Consider the following 26,720-nt stretch of genomic DNA (forward strand, 5'->3'; position numbering starts at 1 on the left):
ACTACTTATAAAAATATAATAATTAATTTTATAAAATTTTATTATTAAATTACTAAAGTCTAAAAAACTACTTATAAATATATAATACGATAATATCCTAGTTATAATTAATCGACTCACCAAGTTTACTTATTTTATACTTTATAAAAAAGCTAATAATATAAAGAAATTAGTATATACGTTTTTTAAAAAATATTATTACTACTTATAGTATATTAAAAAAAATCGTTTTTAATAGAGGCTCTTTATTTATTTTAAAGTTCTAAAGATCTCTAATCTCATAACTTAATATAAATTATAAATTATTAACCGCTTTTTATTTATAAACTAATAATTAAATAAAAAAAATTAATTAAATTCTTAAAATATACTTTTAATATTATATAAATTATGATTAAAATAACTAAGTAATATTATTATTAATAACCTAATTCGCATACAATAATATAATTAATAAAAGTATAAAAAAATCCCCTGTTCTATTTAAACTACGAATACTAACTAATAATATAAAAAAAACATAATAAGGATTATAAGCTATTAAAGTAATAGTAAATATAACAAAACTCTAAAAAAATCTAAAAAAAAACATTTCTAAATCTTAAGTTTATATACTAATATATAAAAAAAAACGTAAATAAATTAAAAATTAAAAGACTAACTTTAAAAAAAGGGGATAGTACTTATTTCTTTTTGTTATAATATTAAAATAAAATAACTAAGTAATAAATTAAATTATAAAAAACTTAGACCTTTTAAAATTACCTAGAAAATCTCAAACGTTAACTATAAATTAAAACTTTTAAATATAATAAAATATTATCTAGTCTTTTATATTTTATTTTTTAAATTAATATTTAAAGGTTTATATATAGAAAACTATATTATTATAAAACTAAACGAATTAGAATATAAAATTAAACGAATTATTAACTACAAAACTAGGAACAAAACATAAAAATTCTTTATTAAATAAAAAAAATTACGGATATAAAAAAAATATATAAAAACTTATTATAAACCTCTAGAACTCTTAGTAACTTTTTTAAAGAGTACTAAAATTAAAATTAAAACTAAAACTCCTAGTTATTATAGCGTCTAATTAATTATACTAAAAGTATTACTAAATTATACTTTCCGTACTAATAAAGACTTGTTAAAAAAAAGCTACCTTTTTAAAAGGACTAAGGATTGCCCTACCCTTTTTAAAAACCATTCTTTTTTGCCTTTTATAAATAGTCTAATTTAAATAGAAATTTATCTATTTTAACCTATACTTAATAAAGGGCTTCTGCTTATTTTTTAAAAAAAACTCTTCTACTTCTTTTTTGTATTTTAAATAATTAGCCTTAGTTAAAAAAATAATTTATTATACTCGTATTAATAAAATAAAAAACACCGCTACCTAAAAGAACTTATAATCGTAAATTATATTAGCTAACGTATTATAAGAATAATTATAATGAGTATACTTATAATATTTTGACTTTCTTTTAAATATTTTATACCTCTAACTTACTAAATAATAAAACGAGTAAAGTATTATAATTTTAAAACTATACTCTTTTATTTTAAAAAGCTAATTTAAAATAATAATAAGTTAAAGAACTAACAAACATCTTAATAAAAAACATTCTTAAGAAGATCAGAATAACTAAAAAACAAGGACCCTATTGACTTATTTATAAGTTTATAAGACTAAACCTTTAAAAAAAAGACTTAATATTACGACTTAATATATATAACTAAAACTAGGGCTAGCCCCGCAAGCTTATAATAACTACAATATACTATATATATATATAAAAAAAATATAAAAAATTATCTTATAAAATAAAAGAACTATAAAATAAGTTATATATAAATAAAAAAAATAATTAGGTAATAAAATAATTATTATAATTACCCTAAGTAAGCGATTATTAGTATTTACCCTTAATTACTAACGAATAAAATAGAGTATTATAAAAAAATATATTTAAGAATAAAACTTATATATAGTATATACTTAAACCGGGCTCTAAAATAAACTTTCTATAACTTCTTTAGTAATTAATTTAATATTAAATCTTATGATCGCTTTTTAATTATTTTTATTAAGAACTCCTCTTAATAAGACTACGATTAATTACTAAAACCTTACTTATTTTACGACTTATAAACATAGCTTTAGGGAAACTATCTACGACTATAATATTATTTATTTAATTTTCGTAACCTTTAACTTTTTACTAATATACTTATTATGACTAGCTAGCCGTAATAAGTAGTAGTAGTAAATTATTCGTATAGACCTTTTATACTAATTTACTAACTCTAAAAAAATACTTACTTAAGTATTTATATTAGAGGATATATAAAGGTAGCCCCTACCCCCTTTTAGATTTCTTTTTTTCTTTTTTCTATATTAATCCTATAAGTAATTAAAATAATAAGTTTTTTATTTTCTATTTTTAATAATAACTTTTAATATCTTTTTAACTTCGTATGAGCTAATATATCTCTCGTTCTTACTAATTAAAATACTCGTTTTTCTTTTTTTTATAAGAGCTTTTATTATTTATATAGATCCTTAAAGTATTTATTACGTTATTTTATTTACTAGGGTAATTCTAACCGTAACTTTATAATCTCTCTCTCTATTAATATATATATAATTTCTTCTCTTTTTTAGTTTTTTATTTCGTACTAATATTTTTTTTAAAAATTAAAAAGTAATAGGTTACTTAGATACCCTTATATAATATCTAAATATATCTCTTTACTAATAAAGATCTTAATTTCTTAATTACTTATATTATTTATTATAAGGGTTATTTCTGAGCTATTCTTATTTAGTCCCGTAGTATTATTATATAAGGTTATATTTAAAAAATATTAATAGTCTAGAACTCGCTTCTATAAGTACGTATATTTCTATAATTATTAAAATAAAACTTATATTAAATACGTTTAGCAATTTTATAATACTTATTATTAATATACTAATTGTAGTTTATACGAGGACAATAATAATAATAGTAATTTTAATAAAAGTCGTTTTAGTAGAGGTCATTCTAATAGAGGTCGTTCTAATAGCTTTAATAATAGTCGTTATATAATTAAGGGTCGTTTTACTATTAAAGGTACTAAAATTACTCAAGAGAATCCTATTATACTTAATTAAGGGATTTTAAGGTTTAGGTATATAATAAAATAAATAAAATAAATTTAATTAAATAAAATAAAAGAAATATTACTATATATATTAGTTACGTTATATAACTAGAAATATATTCTCCTTTTTTTTTAACCTATTTATATAGGTTTTAATTTTAATTTTTAAATAGTTAATTAAAATAAGTCGTTTAAGTATTATGTTTAGGGATTTCTTTATAAAAAGCGTCGAATAGATTATTTTTATTATTAATCTATCTTATTTTTAATATTTTTTTTTGTATAACTCCCTTAATAATATAATATTAATTATAAATCTCTTTTTATTTATAATACTTAATTTAACTAAGTATTTATATAATAAATAAGAATCTAAATAAATAATAAAGGGGAATCCTTAGATACTTAAGGGTATTAAGAATCTTATTTAGTATTATACGAATTATAATAGTATTATTAAAACTAATAACTATCTTATAAAGCTTACTTATTAAAACGCTTCGTATAATGCGTTTATATTTTATTAAGCTCTAATAAATAATATTTCTTTTTAATTTTAAACTCTATATTCGTATGAGTAATTTATTCCCTAAGTATAATTAAAAATCCTAATTAGGAAAAAGAAGTTAGAGTTATTTATAAATAATTTATTAATAAAAACGTAAATACTTTATATAAAATATATTTAATAATATATATTTTAACCCTCACTTTAGGTTATTAATCTATTATTATAATTATACGTTTAAAGTATTTATATTTTTTTAATATTAGTTCTTTAGACTAAGCTATTATAAAAAAATTATATATAGCTTCGGGCTAGTATATAGATAATATATATACCCCTTTTACTCGTTAAGTAACGTATTATTATAAGGTATCCGTTACTATTTTATTTATTATACGAAATTACTTTAGCTTATCCTTTTTTAAATAAAAAGGATCTCTTTATTTTAAATTAAAAATATAGCCCCTATTAAACTTAATTAGTTAATTTAGAGCTAGAATCGTCTTAGGCTTTATATAAAGTTTATAAAGCTTAAGCTATTTCTCTTCTTTTTTTCTAAAAAATTATATAAAAAATAAAACTAAAAAATATTATTAGTTTATATAATTATAAATCTAAAGTCCTCTAGAGTTTTAGTTATATAAAATAAGTATAAATTATATATCGATTATATTATATTAAAGTTATTAATATAATAAAGCGTAGTACGTTTTATATTAATATAAGCTTAACTTTTATTAATTTATATAAAAACTTAAGAATATATAATAATATTCCCTTTAAATATATATCCTAGAGTCCCTTAAGGGAGTTAAGCTATAATAGTTTTACTAAGTTTATTATATAACTATATATAAGCCTAAGTAATATTTTAAAATTCTTTTTAAGTTTAAAAGTCTTATATAAAGGTAAGACCGAGGGCTAATACTAGTTTTTAATTTATTCTTTAAACTATAAGTACTTAAATAAAAATACTTTTTTTTTCTTTATCCTTATACCCTTAAATAACTAACCTTAACTTTTTAATTAGCTTAATAAACTTATTTTTTAATTTCTTATACTATTTTAGTTTTATAAATCCGAAAAGATTTATATTATTTAGGGTCGTATTATATAAAAATAAATACTCCCTAAGTAATTAGGGCGTTAATCTTAGTAATATTAAACTCTTTATACGGGCCTCTTAGAATTATAATAATATTATTTTATTTTAGTTTAATAACTAAGTTATAATTATCCTTTTTCTTTTTTAAGTTAGGTAAAGTTATATTAATTATTATATAGGACTTTATTAAACTACGTTCTTCTTTAGTCTTCTTCTTAGCCTTAATTAAGTTAATAGTTATAATAGTTAGGCTTCCTTATAATCTAAGTCTTAATTTTTTATTTATAACCTTATTTATTTAATAATATAGCTTAACGTATATTATATAAAACTAAATAAGGCTATTTACTATATCTACTATAATTATTATATAGTTAATATTAATAACCTTATAGGGTCCTATTTACCCTTAGTTTTCTTTTTTAAATAAGTACGTTATTTTAGAAAAATAAAAAAGGACTTTTTAAATATTAAGTCTATTTTAAGTATTAATTATATAATTAATCTTAACTTCTACTTTGATTAACTTAAATATCTTTATAGCTTTCTAAATTACTTTTACTTATTATATAATATCTAGTATAGGTAATAAGTTAAAGTTAATCTTTAAATATATCTTAAAAATTAATAGGGTTAGTATAATACCGTTAGGTTTAGTAATATTATTTAGGGCTTTAATTACTATTTAAAGGATTATTTCTTTATCTATATTATAACTAAGTTCCTTAAATAGGATTTCGTACGCTTATTATAAAGGTATATATACCCTCTTTACTTTCCTTATTACTTAATATACTTTAACTAATATTTTTTTATATAATATACTTATAATTTTTGCTTATATTCTAAATTCTATTAATACGAAATTCGTTCCTAGGTTATATAAAATATAGTTAAGTAATCTTATATATATATAGATCTAATATTTATATAATATATTTTATATATCTCGTATAGAGAGTAACTTTAAAAATATTATTCTTTAGAAGCTAGTTCTAGTATTAATAACGTATAAGATATTTTTTTATTTTTTTAATTATATAATATTTATAATAATTTCGTAATTAAAATAATAGTTATCCTTTAAGAAAAACTTAAATCTTTTTAGTACTAAGTTATATAACTAATAATAATAATAAAATTATTAGATCTTTTAGAAAATTAATTTATTTACGTTATTATATCTAGCCTTTTTTAAAAATTTATATAATCTATTTATACAAAAAATATTTAAAACGTTAATATAATTTCTTAAGTTAGGATTTAATAAAAAAGGCTCTTATTTCTATATAATTAAGGTTAAAAAAATAGGTATCCCTATTTCCTTAGGACTAGGATTATACTTCTATTTCGTTATATAATTATATTATCTACGTTATTAAAATAGGCTCTAAAACAGTTTATATTTTATAAAAAAGAATAAAAAAGGGAGTTAAAATATTTAAAATATAATAAGTAATTCGTCTAATAAGGTTCTTAATATTAACTAACCTTATAAATAATATATTTTTAGTTATACTAAATTATATACTTACGGATCCTAAATTCTAATTAATTTTTTATATAGGGGTACTCTTTTAAATATACTTAGAATTATAATTTTCTTATTATAAAAAAATTTAGCTATTTTAATATCCTATAGCTCCTTTTTAATACGTAATAAAATATATATCGTATAATATAAAAAGTTAAGTATTAGTAGTCCTAAGGGTAATATAGACGTCTTATCCTATTATATAATATAAGAATACTAACGTTATAAGGTATATTAAAATAGATTCGTTACTATTTCCCTTTTCTTTTTTATTATACGAGGCGTTTTCTAGTTATTTTTTTATATTTTAATAAGTATACTTCGAACTTATTATATAGATCTTATTATTTTTATAAACTATTCTAAAAAAATTATTCTCTAGCTTAGTTATACTCTTTTATAAAGTAGTTCCAAGACTAATACCTTACTTTTTTATATATATAATATTTCTTATTTTACGTATTATAATATTAGAGTACTTATTTATTTACTTATATAAAAAAGTTTTATATTATTCCTCGTTTCCTAAAGTAGTCTCTTTAAAAATAATAATCTTAAGTAGTTATATAAATACCTTTATAAATAGCAAAAAAATTTAAAATATAGTAGCAGTTAATATAGTTAATATTATATAATATAAGGGTTCTATCTATAGCTACTTAGATAGATACTTATAAGTTTAAAAAAAGTGCTTTATATATTAGTTTTTAAGAAATTATAACTAACTCTAGCTTAGGGATATTATAATATGCCCTAATAACCGTTATATAAAGGGTAACCTCTTCTTAATATCCTTCCCTAAAGCGCGTTATATAATCTAAAATTTATTTAAAAACATCTCTAAAATTTTTAATAAATATCTTATTAGGGTTTTCTCTCTTTACTTATACGAACGTAAATATTATCTAATCAGTCTAATAAAAAATTATAATTAATATTAGTATTAAAATAGCTATCTAGCATATTATAAATCTAGTCTAATATAATATAAATAGAATTCTTTTATATAATTAGTAAGTATATCTAGGAAAACTATATAATATTAATCTTTTATAATTCTAAAACGATAATAAAAACTAATAAATACCTAGACCTTATTATAAAAAAATATTATACAGCTTCTTAGTATAGTTCCTTTCTTTTTTTTATTCTTTTTTAAAATAAAATAATTATAATAAGATTATACGGGCTATTTTAAATTAGTTATTTTAGTAGAAGTTTATATATAAATATAAGTTCGCTCTAATCTAAAGTTATATAATAAAGTATTTATAGAAATATCTTAACTTTTTAAAAGAATTTAATTCCTAGTAAGGTTTATTATATAACTTATTTTTAAAATTCGCTCAGGATTAATTAATTATTTATATATAACTTAATAAGTTCTAATTTATATATTTATTTAGTTTTTATTTAACTTATAGTTTATAATAAAAGAGTATATATAAAGATTATTATTATATAAAGTATAAACCTCCTCGTACTTAGTTATTATTATAGAGCTTTTTCTAGCTCTTTTTTAAATATATCTAAGAGTTAAATAAGTTAATTAATATAATTCCTATTTATTAATATAAAAAAGTCGCGATCTTTAAGGATTCGTACGAGTTCTTTTAAAAGATATAATTAACTTAAAAAAAATAGTCTTTTATCTATTTTTTTAAAGTCCTTAAGTAACAAAGTTTTTAATAATCCTCTTTTTAAATTAAATTAAATAATATTAGTTAAGGCTCGTATAAAATAAGTAGTTATTTATAAGTTTAATAAATTTATATAGAGATTAACTTAGTTATCTTAAAAAGCTAAGTTAATTATATTAACCTAGTTCTTTATAAGGATTATATTCTTATTACTAATATTTTTATACGTTTATATTATTTAGTATTTAAATTCTTATTTAATTAAGGATTTATCTCTTAGGGTATTAACTTTAATTTTTAGTTAGGTTTATTCTATCTCTTTCCCTTTTAATAATTAGGGATCGGGAGGTAATACTAATATAGTCCTAATAAGTAGTAATCGTATTATATTATATGATATCTTATTTAATAAGTAATATAATAGTATATACTATTAATCTTATTAATTATATAATAATAATACTCTATTTAGTTCTAATACTAAGTAATAATAAAAAATCCTTTTTATATAAAGAATAAAATTAAAAATCGTTTTAACCCTTATTTATTTAATTTTATTAATAAAATAATATAAATTTAGTTTAAAAAATAAAATATAAGGAGCTTATATAGCTTAATTTACGAGCTTAAGTCTTATCTTTTTATATTAGCTAATTTATAAATTATTTAATATAATTTACTAATTAGTATTAAATAAACTAAGGGGATATATATATAAATCAGTAATAAATTAGTAATTAAAAAAAATAATTTTTATTTTATAATAATTTTCCTAAGTTTATATAAAAAAATAAAGTATTTTTGGGATATATCTTTATATATAATTAGAATAGGTTACGTATTAGAATATCTACGTAACTAAATAGAGGTTTAGTTACTCTTAAGGTATTGTACGTTTGGTCCTAGTTATTATTATTCTAATACTAAGAGTACTTATTATTACTTATATTTATTTTATAAAAAAATAAACTAAATTATAAAAAAAGTTTAGCTTATTTTTAAGTAAATAAAATAAATAATTACTTACCCCCGAATTAACTCCTAATTTTTAAAGTCTAAAACTAAGCCTAGCCCTTATATAATTAATTAAAATTATAAATAAAGCTATAAAAGAAGCCAACCTTTTTATAAAAAGGGTTAAGGACGTAATATATATATAAATAAAAAAAATAACTCTTTTAAATTCCTATAAAAAGGACTCTTCTACCTAACTAAACTTTAATAATCTTATTTAGCTAACGAGCCTATATTAAAAAAATAAAAAAAATAAATAACTTAGCTAGAGATTTTAAAATAACTAATTTTTAAAAAACTATAAAAATAATAAATATACTAAATAAAACTAAAAAACTAAAAAAATTAGTTACTAAAAAATAGTTACTTAAAACCCGAGTTATAAAAAAATAATTCGAATAATACTTATTCTTACTTTATATAAAATAAAACTAAAATACTTTTTTTAATATATATATACCTAATTAATAAAAAAGCGATTAATAAAATAACCTAAGGGTATCGAACGTTTTATTATTATATTTATATTATAATTAGTAAAACGAAGTACGTTTTACTAACTATACTTCTTAATAATAAAATATATATAAATAATTTTATTTCCCTTTTAAAAATATAAAAAAAACGTTTTTAAAAATACCCAAGCCTTTTAAAACCTATTTTATTAAAACTACTTATATAAAAATTAAAAAGCTAAAAAAAATAAATACTTAAAAAGTTATTAGCTAAGTAATAGTTTAAAAAAAACTAATACTGCTTAAATAAGTATTTAATTATAAATTTAATAAAGACTATTACTTCGATTATTATAAAACGAGAATATATATTAGGGATAATTTCTAAAAATAATACCCCTTAAAAAAAATATACGTAACTACTCTTATTACTAAGACTTTTAAAATAATAATAACTATTATTACTTAATTTAGTTTAGAAATTTATTAATATAATATTACAAATACGTTTCTAAACGTAATATAAAAACTAAGTAACCCTCTTATTATATATAAGCTCTTAAATAGCTTTAAATAGCTAAGTAAATATATTAAACTTAAATAAGCCCTCTATAATACCTATAATACTCTTCTATTTTAATATAAAAACTCTTAATAACTTTAAAATCCCTCGGGCTTATACTTATAAACAAGGACCTATATCTATTTTAAATTTAAAATAAAAAAGTCTTAGTTCTTTTTTATATAAATAATATCCTTATATTATTTTATAAAAACTATATTTATAAAACTAATTAGATAACTAAGGGGCTTAAAAAAATATAAATTAAAAAAACTAAGAACTAGTTTTATAATATTTAAATATTAGAGTCGTCCGAAATTAACTAAACTAAAAAATTTATCTCGCCCATAATTAATATATTAAAAAAAATTATTAAAAAAATTCGATTTTATTAATATAAAAGTATTAATAATACCGCTACTAATTATATTAATTAAAAAAAACTTAGGAATTATATCGCTAGCTAAAATTAAGTTGTTTTTAAAAAAAAATTAATCTTATATATAATAATAATAATATAACCTAACGTCGTTTTTATATACGTTTTATTATCTTAGTTCCTTACGAACCCGTCTTATTAATATTATTCTATTATAAATTAAATTATATAATACCTTTTTTATACTTACTACTTCGCTATATATTTTAATATTTTAAAAAAATAAATAAGTATTAATAATTATAAATAACGCTTCGTTTATAAATAATAAAAAAACCTAAAAATCCTCTTAAAAATATATAATTTCTCTTTTTAATAAACTTATTTAATAAAAACTATAAAACAAAACATAATAATAACTTTAATAACTAAGGCCAAATTACTTTAGCTTAGAACATACTACTAAAAAAAACACTTATTTTAAAACGCCTTTTTAATAATATATTATTTAAACTTAGAAATATTTAAAAAGTTTATTATAATAATTATTAAATAATAAGGCTTATAATAAAAAAAAAGAATATATTTTAACTCGCCTTTACTATATTAATATCTAAAATATATAGCTATATTAAGAATATTTAAAAAGCTTATTTAAAATAATTTATATACTAATAAATAAAATACTAACTAATAGTCTTATAAAAAGCTTTTTATAAATAAAATTTAAATACTTTATATTATTTTTAAATATAAAAAAATATATAAAAAATAATTATATAAAACGAGGGAATATTAAAGAAGTAATAAAACGCCTGGGGAGCCCTGGGTTTTTAATTTATAAATATAGCTTATAATTAAGGAATATAAAGTTATTTTAATAACCCCTGTTAAGTCATTATAAAAAGATTACTTATTTAAAAAAAATAAGTATATATTTATTTAAAAAGGATTTTAATACGAGTACTACGTCCGCGAGGATATAAATATTAATAAGAGTATTAATTTTAATCTAAATATTATTAGCTTTTATATATAAAATAACTAGTACTTTCTTTTTTTTAATAAGCTCTTTTAATTAGGCCTTAAATATAAAAAGAGTATTTATAAATACCTCTCTTATTAAAACCTTATTTATATAAGCTATTTTATTTTTTAACTTTATTTAATAACTTATTAATTACTAAGGCCTTACGTAATACTACTATTATATAAGTTAGGTCTTAAAAATAATTAATAATTAATTTAGAACAATAAATACGTATAAAAACTAATTTTTTTATAAGGTCTTTATTAAATTCTCTTTTTTACTTACTTAAAATATAAGAACTTCTTACCTAGCTTACGTATATATTTCTAAAGAAGAGTATAATTAAATTTTTTTATTAGTTTAATAATATATATATTTATTATTAACGCTTAAGCTTAGAAGTATTACTCTTCTATTTATTTACTAAGGGCGTTTTTTAATATAACTTAAATATTTAATACTAAATAATAGTAATACTTACTTAAAAAATTCCTTAATACTAGGGGTACTAAAGGGGTATATTATTAAAAATTCAAATTATAAATAATAATATTAAAAAAAAATATTATATTTATAAAAAACTACTTTATACTTATTAAGAGGGAATAAAAAAAAGGGGCTCTAAACTACCCTTACTTTTACTTATTTCTTAAATAATTTCTTTTTTAATTAAAAAGCCGTCGCTTATAAATAAAAACGTTAATAAATTTAAAAAATAAAATTATAATATAATACTATTACTTAGCTAATTAGAGTTTAATATAAAAAAAGTATTATTTATTTATAAATAAATTATTATTATAAATAGGGGAGCTATTACTTTTTTTTAAAATTATTTTAAAATACTTAGTTTTATATACTATAATAATATAAGCGTACTTTTTTAACTTTAATACGTTTAAATATTTATTTTTAAATAATATTATTAATTACGATTCTTATTTTTTATTAATAAGCACGCGTATAAATATAAGTATAAAAATAAAAAATAAAAAGTATATATATATAATTAATATATAAATATAAGTTAAAAAAAAAGTTAAAATAGTAAGTAGCTATAAAAAAATTTACTTACTTATTTATTTTTAAACTATAAACTAATTATTTAGTTAATAAAAGGCCGCCCTTCGGTCCTACTTATTATTAATAAAAAGCCTCAAAATTACTTTATAATAATAAATATAGCTAATAAACTACTACCTATTTACTTTATACCTATAACTTAGTACGTAGTATAATTTATTTTATAATTTTTTTTATAAATAAATTCTTATATAATATTATTTAAATTTATATATTTAATAATACTTTTTATAATAATATAAGTAGTTTAGTACGCTTTTTTTAAATAAAGATTTATTTAAGGGGTATATTATAATAATTTTAACTATTTATAGCCTTATTATATATTATATAACCTCGGTTATATAATTACTTAAGGTTTATACTCGCTTATATTTTTTATTTTAGGGCGAACCTCGTGCTTATTTCTTACTTTTAATAAATAACCGTTTTTTACATTTAACGTCGATGCCCCTATTTATAACTATATAATAGTAGCTTAGATAGATTGGTCTGTCTCACGCTGACGCGACATGGAGATAAATGGCCTTTACTAGAAAACAAAAAAATGCATCTACAGCAGGATGACGCCCTCACATTGCCTAGTGAATGTTGAGCGTATGTTTGCTAGAGAGACTTCGACGCCTCGGCTGTGACCGCATGATTCTCGACTCCATGGAAATTGGTAAGTAATTCCTTAAAGAATGAACACAGAAGTCAGGTAAAGGTTCTTCTGCACGGAGTGAACCTCTGGCTGCACCAATGTTATATGCGTCAAGCAAGATTCACTATGACCTTCCCTTTCGATTACCGTTAATGTACTCGCCCCTGCATAGGGATCCTTAACGAATCGTTTACCGGTAACACCTAGGATCACCTCAAAACAAAGAAATCAGTCATGCAGCTAAACACGACATTTGATGAGGTGCTAACAAAGACTGAACGACAGGGATGCGGTAAACCTGGGCCTTTATTCCATTCCGGCAAATAAACGTCAACATCAACCCCTGACACATCAGGCAAGAACTATTGTGCCCAGCACCTGAACAACGTTCTTTGCTGATCGCCTATCACGAAATGCCTCTTATAGCTTCCGGTATTCCAACGTATCTGTCCGTCGTGAAGAGTGAATCATTGAGAAATCTCCCGCAGCATTTCCCAAGGATGACCAGGTAGTAGAAGCAGTTGATCTAAAGCTGAGCGACTGGTGCGACACCACCCGTTACGACGTCCGGCTTCAAGATGGCAGCCTCCAGCTATTCTTTGGAAGGGTTTCCATCCATGGCCATCCCATCATATTGTTGAGTTCCAACTGACTGGCTCGATAGAGGGCAAGGGGAGGGGGAAGCTTTGAACGAATCCTAGCCCATTTATTCTCGGAAAACAGCGTTTACAGGTTCATTCCCGAGTTTATCCCTCGACCGGTTTACGCTGGAGGCTACGAATCACAGTCAGGCGCAAACTTCATTCTACTAGACTTCGAGGGTATGCTTGACCGCGGCATCCCACCGCCAGAGACGTATATGTCGGTCCCAATCGCGCTCCATCTCCGCAGCGCAGGGAAACCCCCGACCAGAAAGTTTGGCTTTCCGGTCAACACGCACTTTGGCAACTTGACACAGCCCAACAATCGGGAGTCTTCTTGGGAGGTGTGGTGGACGAATCACATGAAGTTTTTGTTGGCTAGAGAGAAGGATATTCGTGGTGTTCATACCACCGAAGATGAAGCCACGCTGGACTTCTTTGTGGATCAAGTGCTTCCTCGATACTTGCGCCCTTTGGAGACGGGAGGTCGCTCCATCAAACCCACATTGTGTCATACTGATCTTAGGCCTGGCAATGTCAAGTACAAGCCAGATGGCGACAGGATCATTGTATATGTGGCAAATGCATTGTGGGCTCACAACGAAGTTCAGTTCAGGACTGTGTTGCTTCGATTGCGTGATTGGAACCTGGGACTATTTGTTGCTGACATCGATACTCATACACTGGCAGTTGAACGGGCTCCATTCCGAAACCCTAGATATAAACTAGGAAAAGCATACCTGCAAGAATACCGGAGGCATATAGGATGGACAAGACATAAAATTATTGAGAGACCGCTGTGAGAAACGAATTTACACTTGCGAGAATATCCATATTGGTTCACAGAGAGTCTGATGCGAAATGGCCGAAATTATCGGACTTCTGGGGGCCTCGATAGCGCTTCTGCAGCGGACGGGAGCCCTTTCGACCTCCTACCTTCTTCACGCTAGAACTTCGTCCACTCGATCAACTTATCATGTTTTCAGGAATGCGATACGTGATTTAAGCGAGGACTTCGAAGAAACTTGGGTGCCTTACGACGAAAGCGGCGATCTGCCTCATTGCTTCACCTGCTTGGTAAAGAAATCATGGAGAGGCTGGAATCCCTGATTGACATGCTCCGCCTTACCACAAATGCCCTGGGGCCGATCTCTGACTTGCAGAGTGACGGATTCTCCTAGTCTCAAGAACGGCACATTCTGAGGACAGAGGTCGAGATTCGCGTCCTGAACAGAGAAATAAAGGGCCCCCTTTCGAGAATGCGTGATGGTTTGGAACACGATTTCAAATTTCTAAACCTTGGTCGTGATATGGCGCAAACGAGCAGTGTGCGCCAATTGACACTGCTTGCCACAATAGGCATGATATCATGTATTATTCATTGGGACGTCGTTGGAAATGGAAACGCCACGAAAATGAGAAAGGTTGTGCGTGGAAGAAAGTGTATTTCAGTCTATCCTAGTTGAAGAATACACGTACAGATCACGACAAGCCCACGACCACACGCCAATGTAAATGAAGTCTGCCGTGAAAGACTTGGGCAACTTAAAGCGAGAGCAGTCAATTGGAAGTATATCTGAGGGTGGCAGTCACAGACTTTCAATCTTGACTTGAGGGCTTAGCCAAGAAACCATCTATGCCACCGATCAGCAGGCCCGGCACTCGTTGAACGAATTTTGAGCCTCAAGTTCTTTGAATGAAGACCAATTTCTAGTCCTTGTGATGTCTGAACTTTGCCTCAACAGCAACGATTCCCATCACCGCCATCGAGACGCTGATTGTGATGAACACAACGGCAACCCAGAGGCAACAGTGCCTCTCGTTGGCCCTGACCTCGCGCGCCGACGTAAACTTGTCGCACGTCTCGCAGTGTTGATGCGGCTTAAAGGGGTTGAAAGGGGCCGATAGATCTGGCGCCGAGTGATCGTGTGCAAGTTCGATGTCGCGCTCGTCGTTCTGCGGGATCGTCGCGTAGGCTGAGGCTGATCCTGATGGGGGGAATGCGTTTACGGGGTGCTCGTCATGGAAGCCGTGCTCGTCGTAGGCTGGCGCCGCCTCGGAGGGTGATGTTTTTGAGGGTCCCATTGCAGTTGCGTCTTTGCGGCTCTCTGTGATGATGGATTCACGATCGACTTGTGGGTATCTTGATGTTACCTTACGTCAGGTTCAAGTATGGTGGTTTTCTACCTTGAGCTCTGGCGATGTCAGACGGATGGATGTTGGGCCTTGTGAGGCCGACCAACAGTGTGGCTGCCGCGTCAGCATCTTCAGCCACGACATTCCGGTCTTCGTATTGGTCGATTTACGCCTCTTTTCTGCACAGAGGGCTGAAACCGTTTTGACATTTCTACCACGCCGCAAATGCGGCATGCGATTGAGGGGGCATTTTGCTCGGTGTGGCCGTGCGACGCGTAGGCAGTGCCCAGGACGCGCCCAACAGGCTAATCACTGGACCGGACTGCGGTGCCAACGCGCCTGATGTCATCTTTCTCTTGGGCTTGTAAGCTTTGATTGGTCTTCATCATTGTCCTGCTGTCTTAAGTCAACGCTTAGCACCACGTGATGCCCGTGATAGAGGGATCCATGGAGTTCTTGCGCCAAGTCCCCCCCGCCGTCAACGACGATTTTGTTGGAGGGGAATGCGGGGCGTAAATAGCAACGATGCTTGACCTCCACGTGCTGAAGGAGTGCCTTTGGACTGCGTCCTTGGAGTAAAACTAATTACTAAGCGAGAGGTGGGCGATAACGCGGGGTTCCAAACACAATTCTACGGGAGGCTGATTGAGGTGGACTCAACTTTCTGAGAATGAGATGAACTCGGACTTTTGAGCAAACCGCGCCATACATGACGGGCAGTAGTTAAGCCGTACACCTCACATGAGCGAATTACTTGCCTCGCAATCAAGCAGCTATCGAGCATTTCTTACCTTGCATCACATCACTCAAGGTCGTGATTACGCGACATCCCGCACTTTGCAATACGATATCACCGTAGTACCTCCCAGGCAGGTCCCAATCCTCGCGAACCTTTGATCCCTGTCGATATGCCGGGAGGTCGGACTTTTTGTTTCTCTCCCGCTCTGCCGCGTTTGTATCGATCCTCCAGGCTCCAGGCAAACAACCCGCCCAACGCCGCCCCGAGAGTCGCTAAGCCTGACAAGCTTCGCCAAGCTAGACCAAGCTTCGGCTGCATCGTGCGCCCGAAGCTTGATCTATCTGGGGCCCTGTCTGCTCTCACAACACTAAGACACAGTGATCGAATCACGAGCGCGCCGGGAGGGCCGTTGGAGCTTCATTGTCGATCTGCGGGACCGGCCTTAACCTTAAGAGGAAGGTGACAGTTCGTGCCCGGCTGCGTCATCTTACAACTTTTATGCGGCCTTTAAGAGCCGAACACGCGATTAATACCCAGAAGTGCCAGGTTCCTCCGCGCCGTTGGTCACTAAGAAGGAAACATGAAGTTTACATGACACCGAGACTCGGCGAAGGCCAATCAGGCTTATCAGTACAAGCTCATTACGAAAGGGCCTTAAGGTTCAGGTAATCTAAACACGACTTTTCTCGACATGAGCTTTCCAATGGGCCTAGATGAGTCCAAGGTACCTTTGGAGGAGACCGGCTAGCAACGCTTTCTCGCATGCCGAACAACCGACCAACGTACCATGAACCAACGATCAACATCTGCGTGGACCCACTGCCGTTCAATCATCGAGAAGTGACCCATTCTATCAGGGGACTTTTGGGCACTTTGGTCTTCCTCCTTCTGCCTATGGTAAGCGTCAGGGCCTTTGTGAAGTGATGCCGTCATATATCAAAATGTTCAAATACTGCGACCGGGCCAGCTCTGGTCGGAGTAGAGTCCTACACCCGCTTGTAGTTTCTCCCCAGTCAAACTCAAGATGAAGCTCCTCAACCTCTTCAGCGGGCTGCTTTGCGCCTCGTCTGCGCTTGCTTTCAAGAAGCCGACCAAGCCTACGCTTCCGAGGTCCATTGTCGAGAGGCGCGCGGCCAACCAGCCCTTCTCTCACCCAGAGATCCAGAAGCGCGCCTCCCAATTCCTGACGGAAAAGACTAAGGGTGAGTAATTGACGGGCAATGAAGCACTTGGTCGCCAGAACTAACTCCTCTCCAAGCTTTCGCTGTCAATGGCACTGGTATCCCCGAAGTGCCCTTCGACATTGGCGAATCCTACGCTGGATTGCTCCCCATCTCCGATAGCCCGGACGAGACTCGCGAGCTTTTCTTCTGGTTCTTCCCCTCATCAGCCGCGCAAACACCTGAAGAGGTGGTTATCTGGTAAGAGGATGCAACAATACTCGAATCTGGAGCAACTTGTTAACGTGCGACAGGCTCAATGGCGGACCCGGATGCTCCTCTCTTTCCGGTTTCCTCACCGAGAACGGCCCATTCACTTGGGAAGCGGGCACGCTTGCCCCCGTTCAGAACCCCTACTCATGGACCAACTTGACCAACATGCTGTGGGTCGAGCAGCCCGTCGGCGTCGGCTACTCTCAGGGAGTACCCAACATCACCGATGAGGTCCAGCTTGCGACCGAGTTCCGCGGTTTCTACAAGAGCTTCATCGACACCTTTGACCTCAAGACCTGGAAGACCTACATCACCGGAGAGTCGTACGCCGGATACTACGTCCCATACATCGCTGACGGTTTTATCTCCGCCAACGACACCGACTACTTCAACCTGGCGGGTATTTCGATCAACGACCCTATTATCGGTGACGAGACCATCCAGCAGCAGGTCGTTATCCTCCCCTATGTCGAGTTCTGGAACAACCTCTTCTACCTCAACGAGACCTTCATGGAGCAAGTCCGCGACCGCCAGGACTCTTGCAACTACTCCTCATACCTCGATACCTACTTCCAGTTCCCGCCGCCCCAGGAGCCCTTCCCCGTCCTGCCCGATCCCTACAACAGCGATGTCTACGCCTGCGACATGTTCGATACCTTCTACGAGGCCATCATCGAGGTCAACCCCTGCTTTAACATCTACCACATCACCGAGACCTGCCCGCACCCGTACTCCCAGCTCGGCATCGTGAACAGCGGCGACTACACCCACCCGGCGCCGAGATCTACTTCAACCGCACCGACGTCAAGAAGGCGCTCAACGCGCCCCTCAACTCCAACTGGCAGCAGTGCACCAACGTCAACGTCTTTGGAAACGGCACCCGCCGCGGCTCTGACCAGTCCAACGGCCCTGCCATCACTGGTGCCCTGCAGCGCGTCATCGAGTTCACCAACAACACCATCATCGGCTCCGGTGACCTCGACATGCTTCTCAGCACCAACGGTACGCTTTTCGCGATCCAGAACATGACCTGGGAACGGCGCGCAAGGTCTGCCGGAGTACCCCACCACGCCTCTTATCGCTCCTTACCATCCCGAGTATAACGGTGGCGCGCTCGCCGGCGCCGGTATCCAGGGTGTGTGGACCGCTGACCGTGGATTGACCTTCTACACTGCTCGTCTTGCTGGACACGAGCTGCCTGGATACACTCCTGGTGTCGCGTACCGCATGCTCGAGATCCTGCTGGGAAAGATTGACAACTTCAGCAACACTGATGATTTCACTACCCAGACTGGTAACTTTACCGGAAACGGTACTATCTACAAGAGAAACCACTAAACGGGTGGCTATAATGAAGAGTGATTCACTCAAGAGGTTGAGGATTATGCCACAATCGGACTATAGAGATTTATAGTAATAATGTCTACCCATGATCAAATCTTTGCGCCTAACATGTGCTGTCTTCTGGATATGTGGACATTGGAAATTTTCGCAAACTGGATATTGAATACTTACCAACTATCGGTCACGCCTTTGCCTCCCTTCTTTTGCCCCGACTAGCGACATCCCATCGATTGAGGCGCGGAGCAGAGACGCTGCCATGGGGCCAGATCCAACATAAGCATTGATCTTACCTGGCGTAAATGCACTTGACCCTACCAAGTGCACCCCATCCGCCCAACATTGCCGTAACACCCGTGAACAGGATAATGCCGCCATACTGTCCGCTGTAACCCCAGCTCTTGCCATCCTTTATCCATCCATCCCCAGTCAGCAGAGCTACGCTCAGCGGACCGCTAATCACGTTGCCAATTCCCCTTCCACCGGCCAACAACCCAAAGATGAATCCCGTATCCACCGCCGGGCTCTCAGCCTTCAATTCAGACAGCACTCCAGACCAGGTAGAACTGAATCCTCCAGCGAAGAAGCCGTACGTGATGCTGAAGACAGCTAGCAGCGCCGTCTGACTCGAAAACCCCCAGAACAGAAATACTGCCAGCGCGGAACCGATAGTCGAGATGAGGATCACGGTGGTGACGCGGAGGTGATCTCCCAGACTACCCATGACGATGCCGCCGGGGATGGAGGTGACGTTGATGAGGACGAGGAGGGTCGTTGCTACGGTTGTAGAGACGTGGAGTTGTTGAACGGCATAGGTGGATAGGTAGGTGTAGGGAAGGAAGTAGCCGAGAGATTGGAGGATGTTGCCGATCTGGAGCATCCAGAAGGAGGGGAGCTGGATGAAGTTGAGGTTGATTCGGCGTACGGCGGAGGATTGGGAGAGGGGGATGCGCGGTTTGAGGAAGTAGAGGAGGGGTGCCGAGATGAGAACCTGCAAGCTTGTAAATAACGTATTTAGAGCGTTGGTTAGAATGCTCGAGAGATACCGTCGCAATGCTCCAAGCTCGAAGCGTGACTACTGGCCCAAACATCTGCAGACAAGTTTCCATAGCGAAGGGCAGCCCGACACCAGCTGCAGACTTTCCAGCCCACATGACACCGTAGGCTAGTCCCTTCCGCTTGACGAACCACTCATCCAGGTACAAAGTTGTTGGCGTGAAAAGCAGCCCACAGCCAAGGGCACAAATGACGCCTTGCGTTGCGATCAACTGCCACACTGTAGTCGCGAAAGAGGATAGGAGGAGACCGATGGCTGTGAGGACAAGGCCAAGCGGGCCGAACCAGCGTCGTAGGCGAGGCCATCTGCTCAAGATCGTGAATGTGAAGGGGGAGATGAGGTACATGATGCCCTGACCTCGTTAGCACATGCAAGTGATGATATAAGAGCGGACTCATGAACATACCGTCATGGTGGTTCCAATCACTGCAACATTGCTGGTATCGCCCTCAAGTTTGTCAGGATGACTGCCGTAATATTCCTGGAAAACGCCAAAGGCGAGAGAGTAGCCTACGGAATGCCTCGGTGAGATTTCTTTTCTTCAACGTCAGGACGGAGAGTGAAAGGGCCCACGCACCCCATACGGGAATCTGAATCAAGCTGCATCCGAGTAAGACAAGCCATGCCTCTTTTCCCGTGTCTGCTGGAGGTAATTGCGCTTGTTCGATTTCATTTTCGCTTTCTTGCTGCTCTGTCGCGTGACTGACCGTCAATGTGCGATCGGGCAAGTTTATTGCCTCTGGCGCGAAGCCCTGATGCTGGTGGTCCATGATGCCGAGTGATACTGGTGGTTCTGCTCCTGCCGAATGATGGTGATGCTGGTGACTGAGGGCGCGTACTTATGAAAACGGCAATAACATCTGGCAGTGTGAGTCACAAGTGAAGAAGTTCAACATGACGTTGGAAGTCAAGACTTAAAAGTCATGATCTGCCGGCATACGGAGGCTGATTGGCTCAAGATAAGTAGTGAGGCTACACTTGTGACTAGACTGCGGGGTCAGCGCCAAACATGCTAAACAACATATTAACAGGGCCATTATCTTACCCGAGCAAAAGAAAAGTGTCTAAGTAGGGGGTAGTCGTACTGACATGGAACTACTGGTATCAATCTTTGCCATACACAGATGCTGAAAGATGGATATGTGATCACTCAAGAATTGGATGGATGGAGCCTATTACACATTTGGGCGACACCCTGATGCTGTGGATGAGGTCGAGATCTTGGTGGTGGTGATAATTTCGACCAGAGACCTCGTCCATTGTCGACGATGCAGCGAAGTCATATGACCCATGAAAGCTAGGACTAGACTTGTGATCTAACAACAGTTCTCCAACCGGGCGCATCCCCTTGGCCGCTTCAATTTGTCTAGCCCGATCTAGTCAGAGCTACAATGCATGTTGTAATTGAGGTCCGGATCGGAGCTAGGTGGGCTCAAAATCAGTCACTTCAACAATCTCGGCGGATAAACACCAACTTACCCATCGGAGGGAATGATAATCTGACCCTGTGGCGTCCACGTTTGCTCGCATACCGGTCTTTCACCGCCGCAACTTCTGCATATTTTCTTGAATGCATATGCTGTATCTTTGTCAGTCTCCTGAACACGAATCAGGTGTCTAGGGTCCTTTCAACGCTTACCTGATCCGACATACTTCTGGAACCAAAGACGAATTCTCTTATTGGGAGCAGTCGTGCATTGAAAGGTTCCGCTATGGGTCCATTCGTCCGTCGTATTCACACCCAGTGCAATGCTCAACACATGTTTAATGGGCCTCCAGTCAGGAGTAAGACTGATCCTCCTCTTGACAGATACTTTCTCCTCCCAGGGGATCGCCACAGTCTCGGGATCGCCGACGAGCCCAACATGCTGCATCTTGGAAGCTGCCGTATACGGACTCCAGTATGACTTGACATCGCGAAGCTCCCACTCGTCCCACATAAAGCAATGATTCTCTGCAGTGGTCTCCCCGTCCGAGGTCGGTCCGTTTCGAAAGCTGGTCATCGGGATGAAGGTGTTCAGGTTACGGAGGTAGATTGTATCTGCTGTGCCAGCGCGGGACACCAACATCCCCTTCACATCATTCAAGTCGAAAGACTGATGGATTAGGTGAGTCGGATGCTTCAGGTGCATTCGCAATCTCATTTCTTTGAAGTCGATATTCTTGACCTGAGCTGGCGCGGATCTCTCGACGAGGTTGGCAGGAGTGGCGATTGCCAGTCCGACAAGGGCCAAAAGGGTGGCAAGGAAACGCATCTTGGGCCGTCTTCTTGTTGGGAGATTGCTTGATTAATGTCGTAAAGTAGGTGTTCTTGATGGCAGGCGGTGCTCTGCGTGCTGCATGTAGATAACAGCGCTTCTCCTAATCGAACAGGAATTCACACACATCCTGTTACGTGTACGTGAAATGAAAGAGAACAAAGAGTATCTCCAGCAGCCTGGAATCAAGCTTTTCTAAAAGCAAAGCCCTAGGGCAAGGCAGTTGAGGGCATGTACGGCCTTCGCGACCGAAGTTTACACGCCCGGTCATTGAGGACATGTGCGGCACGATTGTATAAACTTTGTTAGGACCTCCTGATTAAGACAATATGACGGCACGATTGCCGCAAGTCCCAAACGGTTCGAAGAGTAGAAACGCGATGATGGCATGGCATATTGAACCCTGCGAGTAAAACGCACTTCAAGCGCCGTCGCTAAAGGGTCAAATTTAGGTACAACAGGAAGACTCGACGTCCTATTACGGTCTCTAGTTTTATTAAGTGAGCTCCATGTATGGGGAGCCTCTGCGCTGCTGATATACTAAAATTTATAAGCTTCTATTTTTATGTATATTGTTTGACAAGACGGCTAACAATGCTCATTCGAAGATTAAAAATTGAATCCAACAGTATTACAGAGTTTCAATCGTTGATTCGGGTCGAGTTTCTACGTTGGATACCCAGAATCAGTCAGAGAGATGGGAATTCAAAAACTGAACAACATCATCCATCCCTGAAGGTGAATTAAACCAATGCCCTCCTTCTTGATACTCCTTCCATTCAACCTGTGCGCCGAATCTTGCCAGAGTGTCCCTCAAAATACGGCCATTAGCAACCAATACCAGAGGGTCGTCAATGCAATGCTCCAGTAAGATGGGAGTATGTTCCAGAAGCGCACATCCTTCTGGGACATCCCCAAGTCCGAGAACTGCCCGGGTATCGGTGAGATTTCTCCCAGGAAACGGCATGCGGGAGGAAAAGCCGACAAAGGCTCCAAGCCCGGATTGCCCCTGCGGGAGTCGTAAGTTGAGCAGAGTATGGACGCCCGTTGCTGCCCCTTGACTTATCCCAGCCAGAATGATGCGGTCCCACTTGCCCCCTAGCAGCTCCGCCTCCGTGGTGATGATCTCTCGGATCGCGGCGACGCTCTCTCGGAGCCCCTCAGCCTGATGCTCTTCGTGATCGGCAAAGTTGTTCACGTTCCAGATGTCGAACCATTGCGAGACCTTGTCGCCGAGAGCCACTGACCTTCCTAGCTTTGCTTGGGGGAAGACCCAGCGGAATGATGGAAAGGCGTCTGCTAGCGTGCGGTTTTGGGAGTCTCTGGAGTAGTTCAGTGACTGCATGAATTTCTTCGCATTGTCGCCCCGCCCATGCAGAAAGACGACAGTGTGGGTGTGGATCGTTGATGGTTCATGATAGGTGGTTGGAGGAGGCATCTCGAGCTTGATGAAGCTGTGACGGAAGGGAAACACGGAAAACACGGGAAACACAGGTATTGAGTAGCGTTCAGAGAGTGAGAGAACCGAGCAAGTGGCTGACTAGCGCTGGGAGAGTTGACGGTTTAAATGCATCTGAAAGCCAAAGCCCAGGCAACAATTGCGACCGGTGCCTAGCAAGTTTTGGCAAATAAAGCTGTGGCTATGGTTTGCACTGTTTAAATTGGCTCACCCGACAAGTTTTAGCAAATAGCCAGTATCTCCCAAACTAGATTCTCACGAGTGCGGGATATATTGAAGTAAGGAAACTTTCGACACGCCCAGACTTATGAATTTATGAGCAATGTAACTACATGGTGTTTTGATTCGTTCTAAAAGCGGTTGACGCAGTCGCAAGAATCATTTGGAGAACCTCCGAGGGCATTCGATCGCTATGCGGCAACGAATTGAACATCGACACTATTCAATCACGAAACCCTCAAATTGCGCCCATTGATCTCTTGTAGAGCCCGGTGTGCTGTCCGAAGTTGCGAAGATGCCATACAAAGTGCCCGTCATGTCGTAGCCCGAAAGCAGGACGGGGTCAACTTTTCCGAGACTTTGCCACCCGGTTCCTTTCTCGGAACTCTTGACTCTCCAGAGGAACTCATATTTATCGGGTTCAGTCTCAATGCGGAGTTCAACTGCCTCGGCCGACTTGGGTAAAGCAGCCGAGCCTAAATCGATCGACTCGGGCTTCTGGTCCTTGATTGCCACCAAGATGGAAGATACCTTGCGCTCTTGCGGATCGATCTGGATGACTGCATGCCTCAGACTATCCTTGTATACTGCTAGACCGACCAGTGGTAGTCCTTCCGGCCCTTTGGAAGACAGGTGTATCGTTGTTGAAGCTGACCCTGAGTGAGATCTTTGCCTGCGGCCAACGAATGTGGATGTGCCAGATGGGCTAGCTAGGGTTGATGTCTGGGCGCACAAATGATAGGTATTGTCCTTGGCAGAATATGAGTAGTTTTGAGGAATGGGAGTGCGAATGTAGAGATCCTCAACTTGCTGATTGAAACCCTGGAACACATCGTGCTGTCCTGCGTTCGGTCCATCCTCTAGGTCGAGATCTAGGCTCAGCTTTGTCTGAGAAATCCTGGGCCATGCATCCTCGGGCCAGTCCACTGAGGTGAGAAAAGTTTCGCGGCCTAGTGGATGACGTTGAATTTTGTCATTGTCGTGTCGAATTCCGAGGTGGACGCAGAACCAGTTTCCCCTAGCATCTTGAAACAGATCACCATGGCCAGTCCAGCGAACAGCTTCGTCCTTCTCGAATGCAGTCAACAAAGGGTTGTTCGGACAGCCCTCATAAGGCCCCCAGATGTCTTTGGACCTCGCCATATTGATCTGGTGACCCTCAAAGGTCGACGATTCGGCGGTCAACAGATAGTACCAGCCATCTTTGAAGTAAATATGTGGCCCCTCAGCATCGTCTTTTCCGGCGGCCCCCTTCCAGAGGAATTTCGTCTCTGATAAAGATGTACCGGTCTCGACGTCGATTTCGAACTGACGAATCGAGCAATCTGGTGCCCATGGAGGCCCAGTTCGGTAAGATCCGTGAAGATATGCCTTTCCGGATATCTCATCGAAGAACAATCCTGGATCAATACCCGGGAACTCGAATGGCACCGCATCTGACCAGCCGTCCTCTGAAAATATCAAGTCTTCGTGACAGCTAAGTATGAAATTCTGGAACTCGTGTGCCCCATCGGCATTCTCCCAGGCATATGTACACACAACATAGAACTTGTTTTTGAAATGACGAAGCGTTGGTGCAAACAGACCGCCGGTGATTATGAGTGGGATGCCATGAGGCAGAGGGATGAATTTTGTAAAGGCGTTGGAAAGAGACAGCTGCGTGGGTCGGCTTAAGGCATGGCCCTTCAGCTCCCAATTCACGAGGTTTGTCGAAGTGTAGATGGGCAACCCAGGGAATACGTGGAACGAAGAGTTGACGAGAATGTAAGTGCCATTGTGGACGACTAAAGTTGGATCGGGAGCGAATCCCGGGATAATTGGGTTGGTGACCTTCATTAGGACGCTGCCCTGTGTTGCTCAACCTCGCTGATGTGATCGAAGCTGGGGTCTTCTGGCTTAGATCGATGGGCTAGAAATCCACAGATAACACAACTTAGTACACAACACAGAATCGACACTTAATAAACTTATAATCTCGGGAAGTCCGAGGTGTATGTAGTCAATTTTCGATTCGGACTCACTTCTCCCGAATCTTTCCTCCCCCCCGTTTCCCCGGATGTTCCACTCGCGTGTCCACTATACGTCCACCCGCCGTCCACCCAGGCCTACCCCAATCCTCATCAGCGTCCACCCAAGACGTCCACCCAAGCTAGACACATCAATGATACCCCAGATTCCCCCCGCCATTAGCTTCCCCGGACAATCCATAGTTACCCTGCATGTGCAATTAGCTAAGGAATGTGGTTCTGTTTGCATTTTATATCAAATGGCAGCCAGACCCATCCCTGTTGAAGAGCCGTGAACAATCTCCTGCAGCCGCTTCAGTCA

At 35.1% G+C, this 26,720-nt stretch overlaps 4 protein-coding genes across 4 annotated transcripts; 1 reads left to right on the forward strand and 3 right to left on the reverse strand.

Moving 5' to 3' along the window:
• Positions 1–15,460: 15,460 nt before the first annotated feature.
• N0V96_000175 (uncharacterized protein) lies at positions 15,461–15,835 on the reverse strand (the record flags this gene model as incomplete). Its single annotated transcript, XM_053191682.1, has 1 exon — positions 15,461–15,835. The coding sequence occupies one exon, from the start codon at positions 15,833–15,835 to the stop codon at positions 15,461–15,463; it is 375 nt and encodes a 124-aa protein (XP_053050766.1).
• A 1,814-nt stretch (positions 15,836–17,649) lies between these two features.
• On the forward strand, positions 17,650–19,396 carry N0V96_000176 (uncharacterized protein; the record flags this gene model as incomplete). Its single annotated transcript, XM_065755852.1, has 5 exons — positions 17,650–17,827; positions 17,884–18,046; positions 18,100–18,805; positions 18,841–19,060; positions 19,107–19,396. The coding sequence occupies 5 exons, from the start codon at positions 17,650–17,652 to the stop codon at positions 19,394–19,396; spliced, it is 1,557 nt and encodes a 518-aa protein (XP_065615092.1).
• Positions 19,397–19,688: 292 nt separating this feature from the next.
• N0V96_000177 (uncharacterized protein) lies at positions 19,689–20,868 on the reverse strand (the record flags this gene model as incomplete). Its single annotated transcript, XM_053191680.1, has 2 exons — positions 19,689–20,390; positions 20,863–20,868. 2 exons carry the CDS (start codon positions 20,866–20,868, stop codon positions 19,689–19,691), a joined length of 708 nt encoding a protein of 235 aa, XP_053050764.1.
• A 3,743-nt stretch (positions 20,869–24,611) lies between these two features.
• N0V96_000178 (uncharacterized protein) lies at positions 24,612–26,228 on the reverse strand (the record flags this gene model as incomplete). Its single annotated transcript, XM_053191678.2, has 1 exon — positions 24,612–26,228. The coding sequence occupies one exon, from the start codon at positions 26,226–26,228 to the stop codon at positions 24,612–24,614; it is 1,617 nt and encodes a 538-aa protein (XP_053050762.2).
• Between the last annotated feature and the right edge of the window lie 492 nt (positions 26,229–26,720).

Source organism: Colletotrichum fioriniae (assembly GCF_027942845.1).
Source record: "Colletotrichum fioriniae strain IMI 355084 chromosome Unknown scaffold_1, whole genome shotgun sequence".
Classification (NCBI taxonomy): domain Eukaryota; kingdom Fungi; phylum Ascomycota; class Sordariomycetes; order Glomerellales; family Glomerellaceae; genus Colletotrichum; species Colletotrichum fioriniae.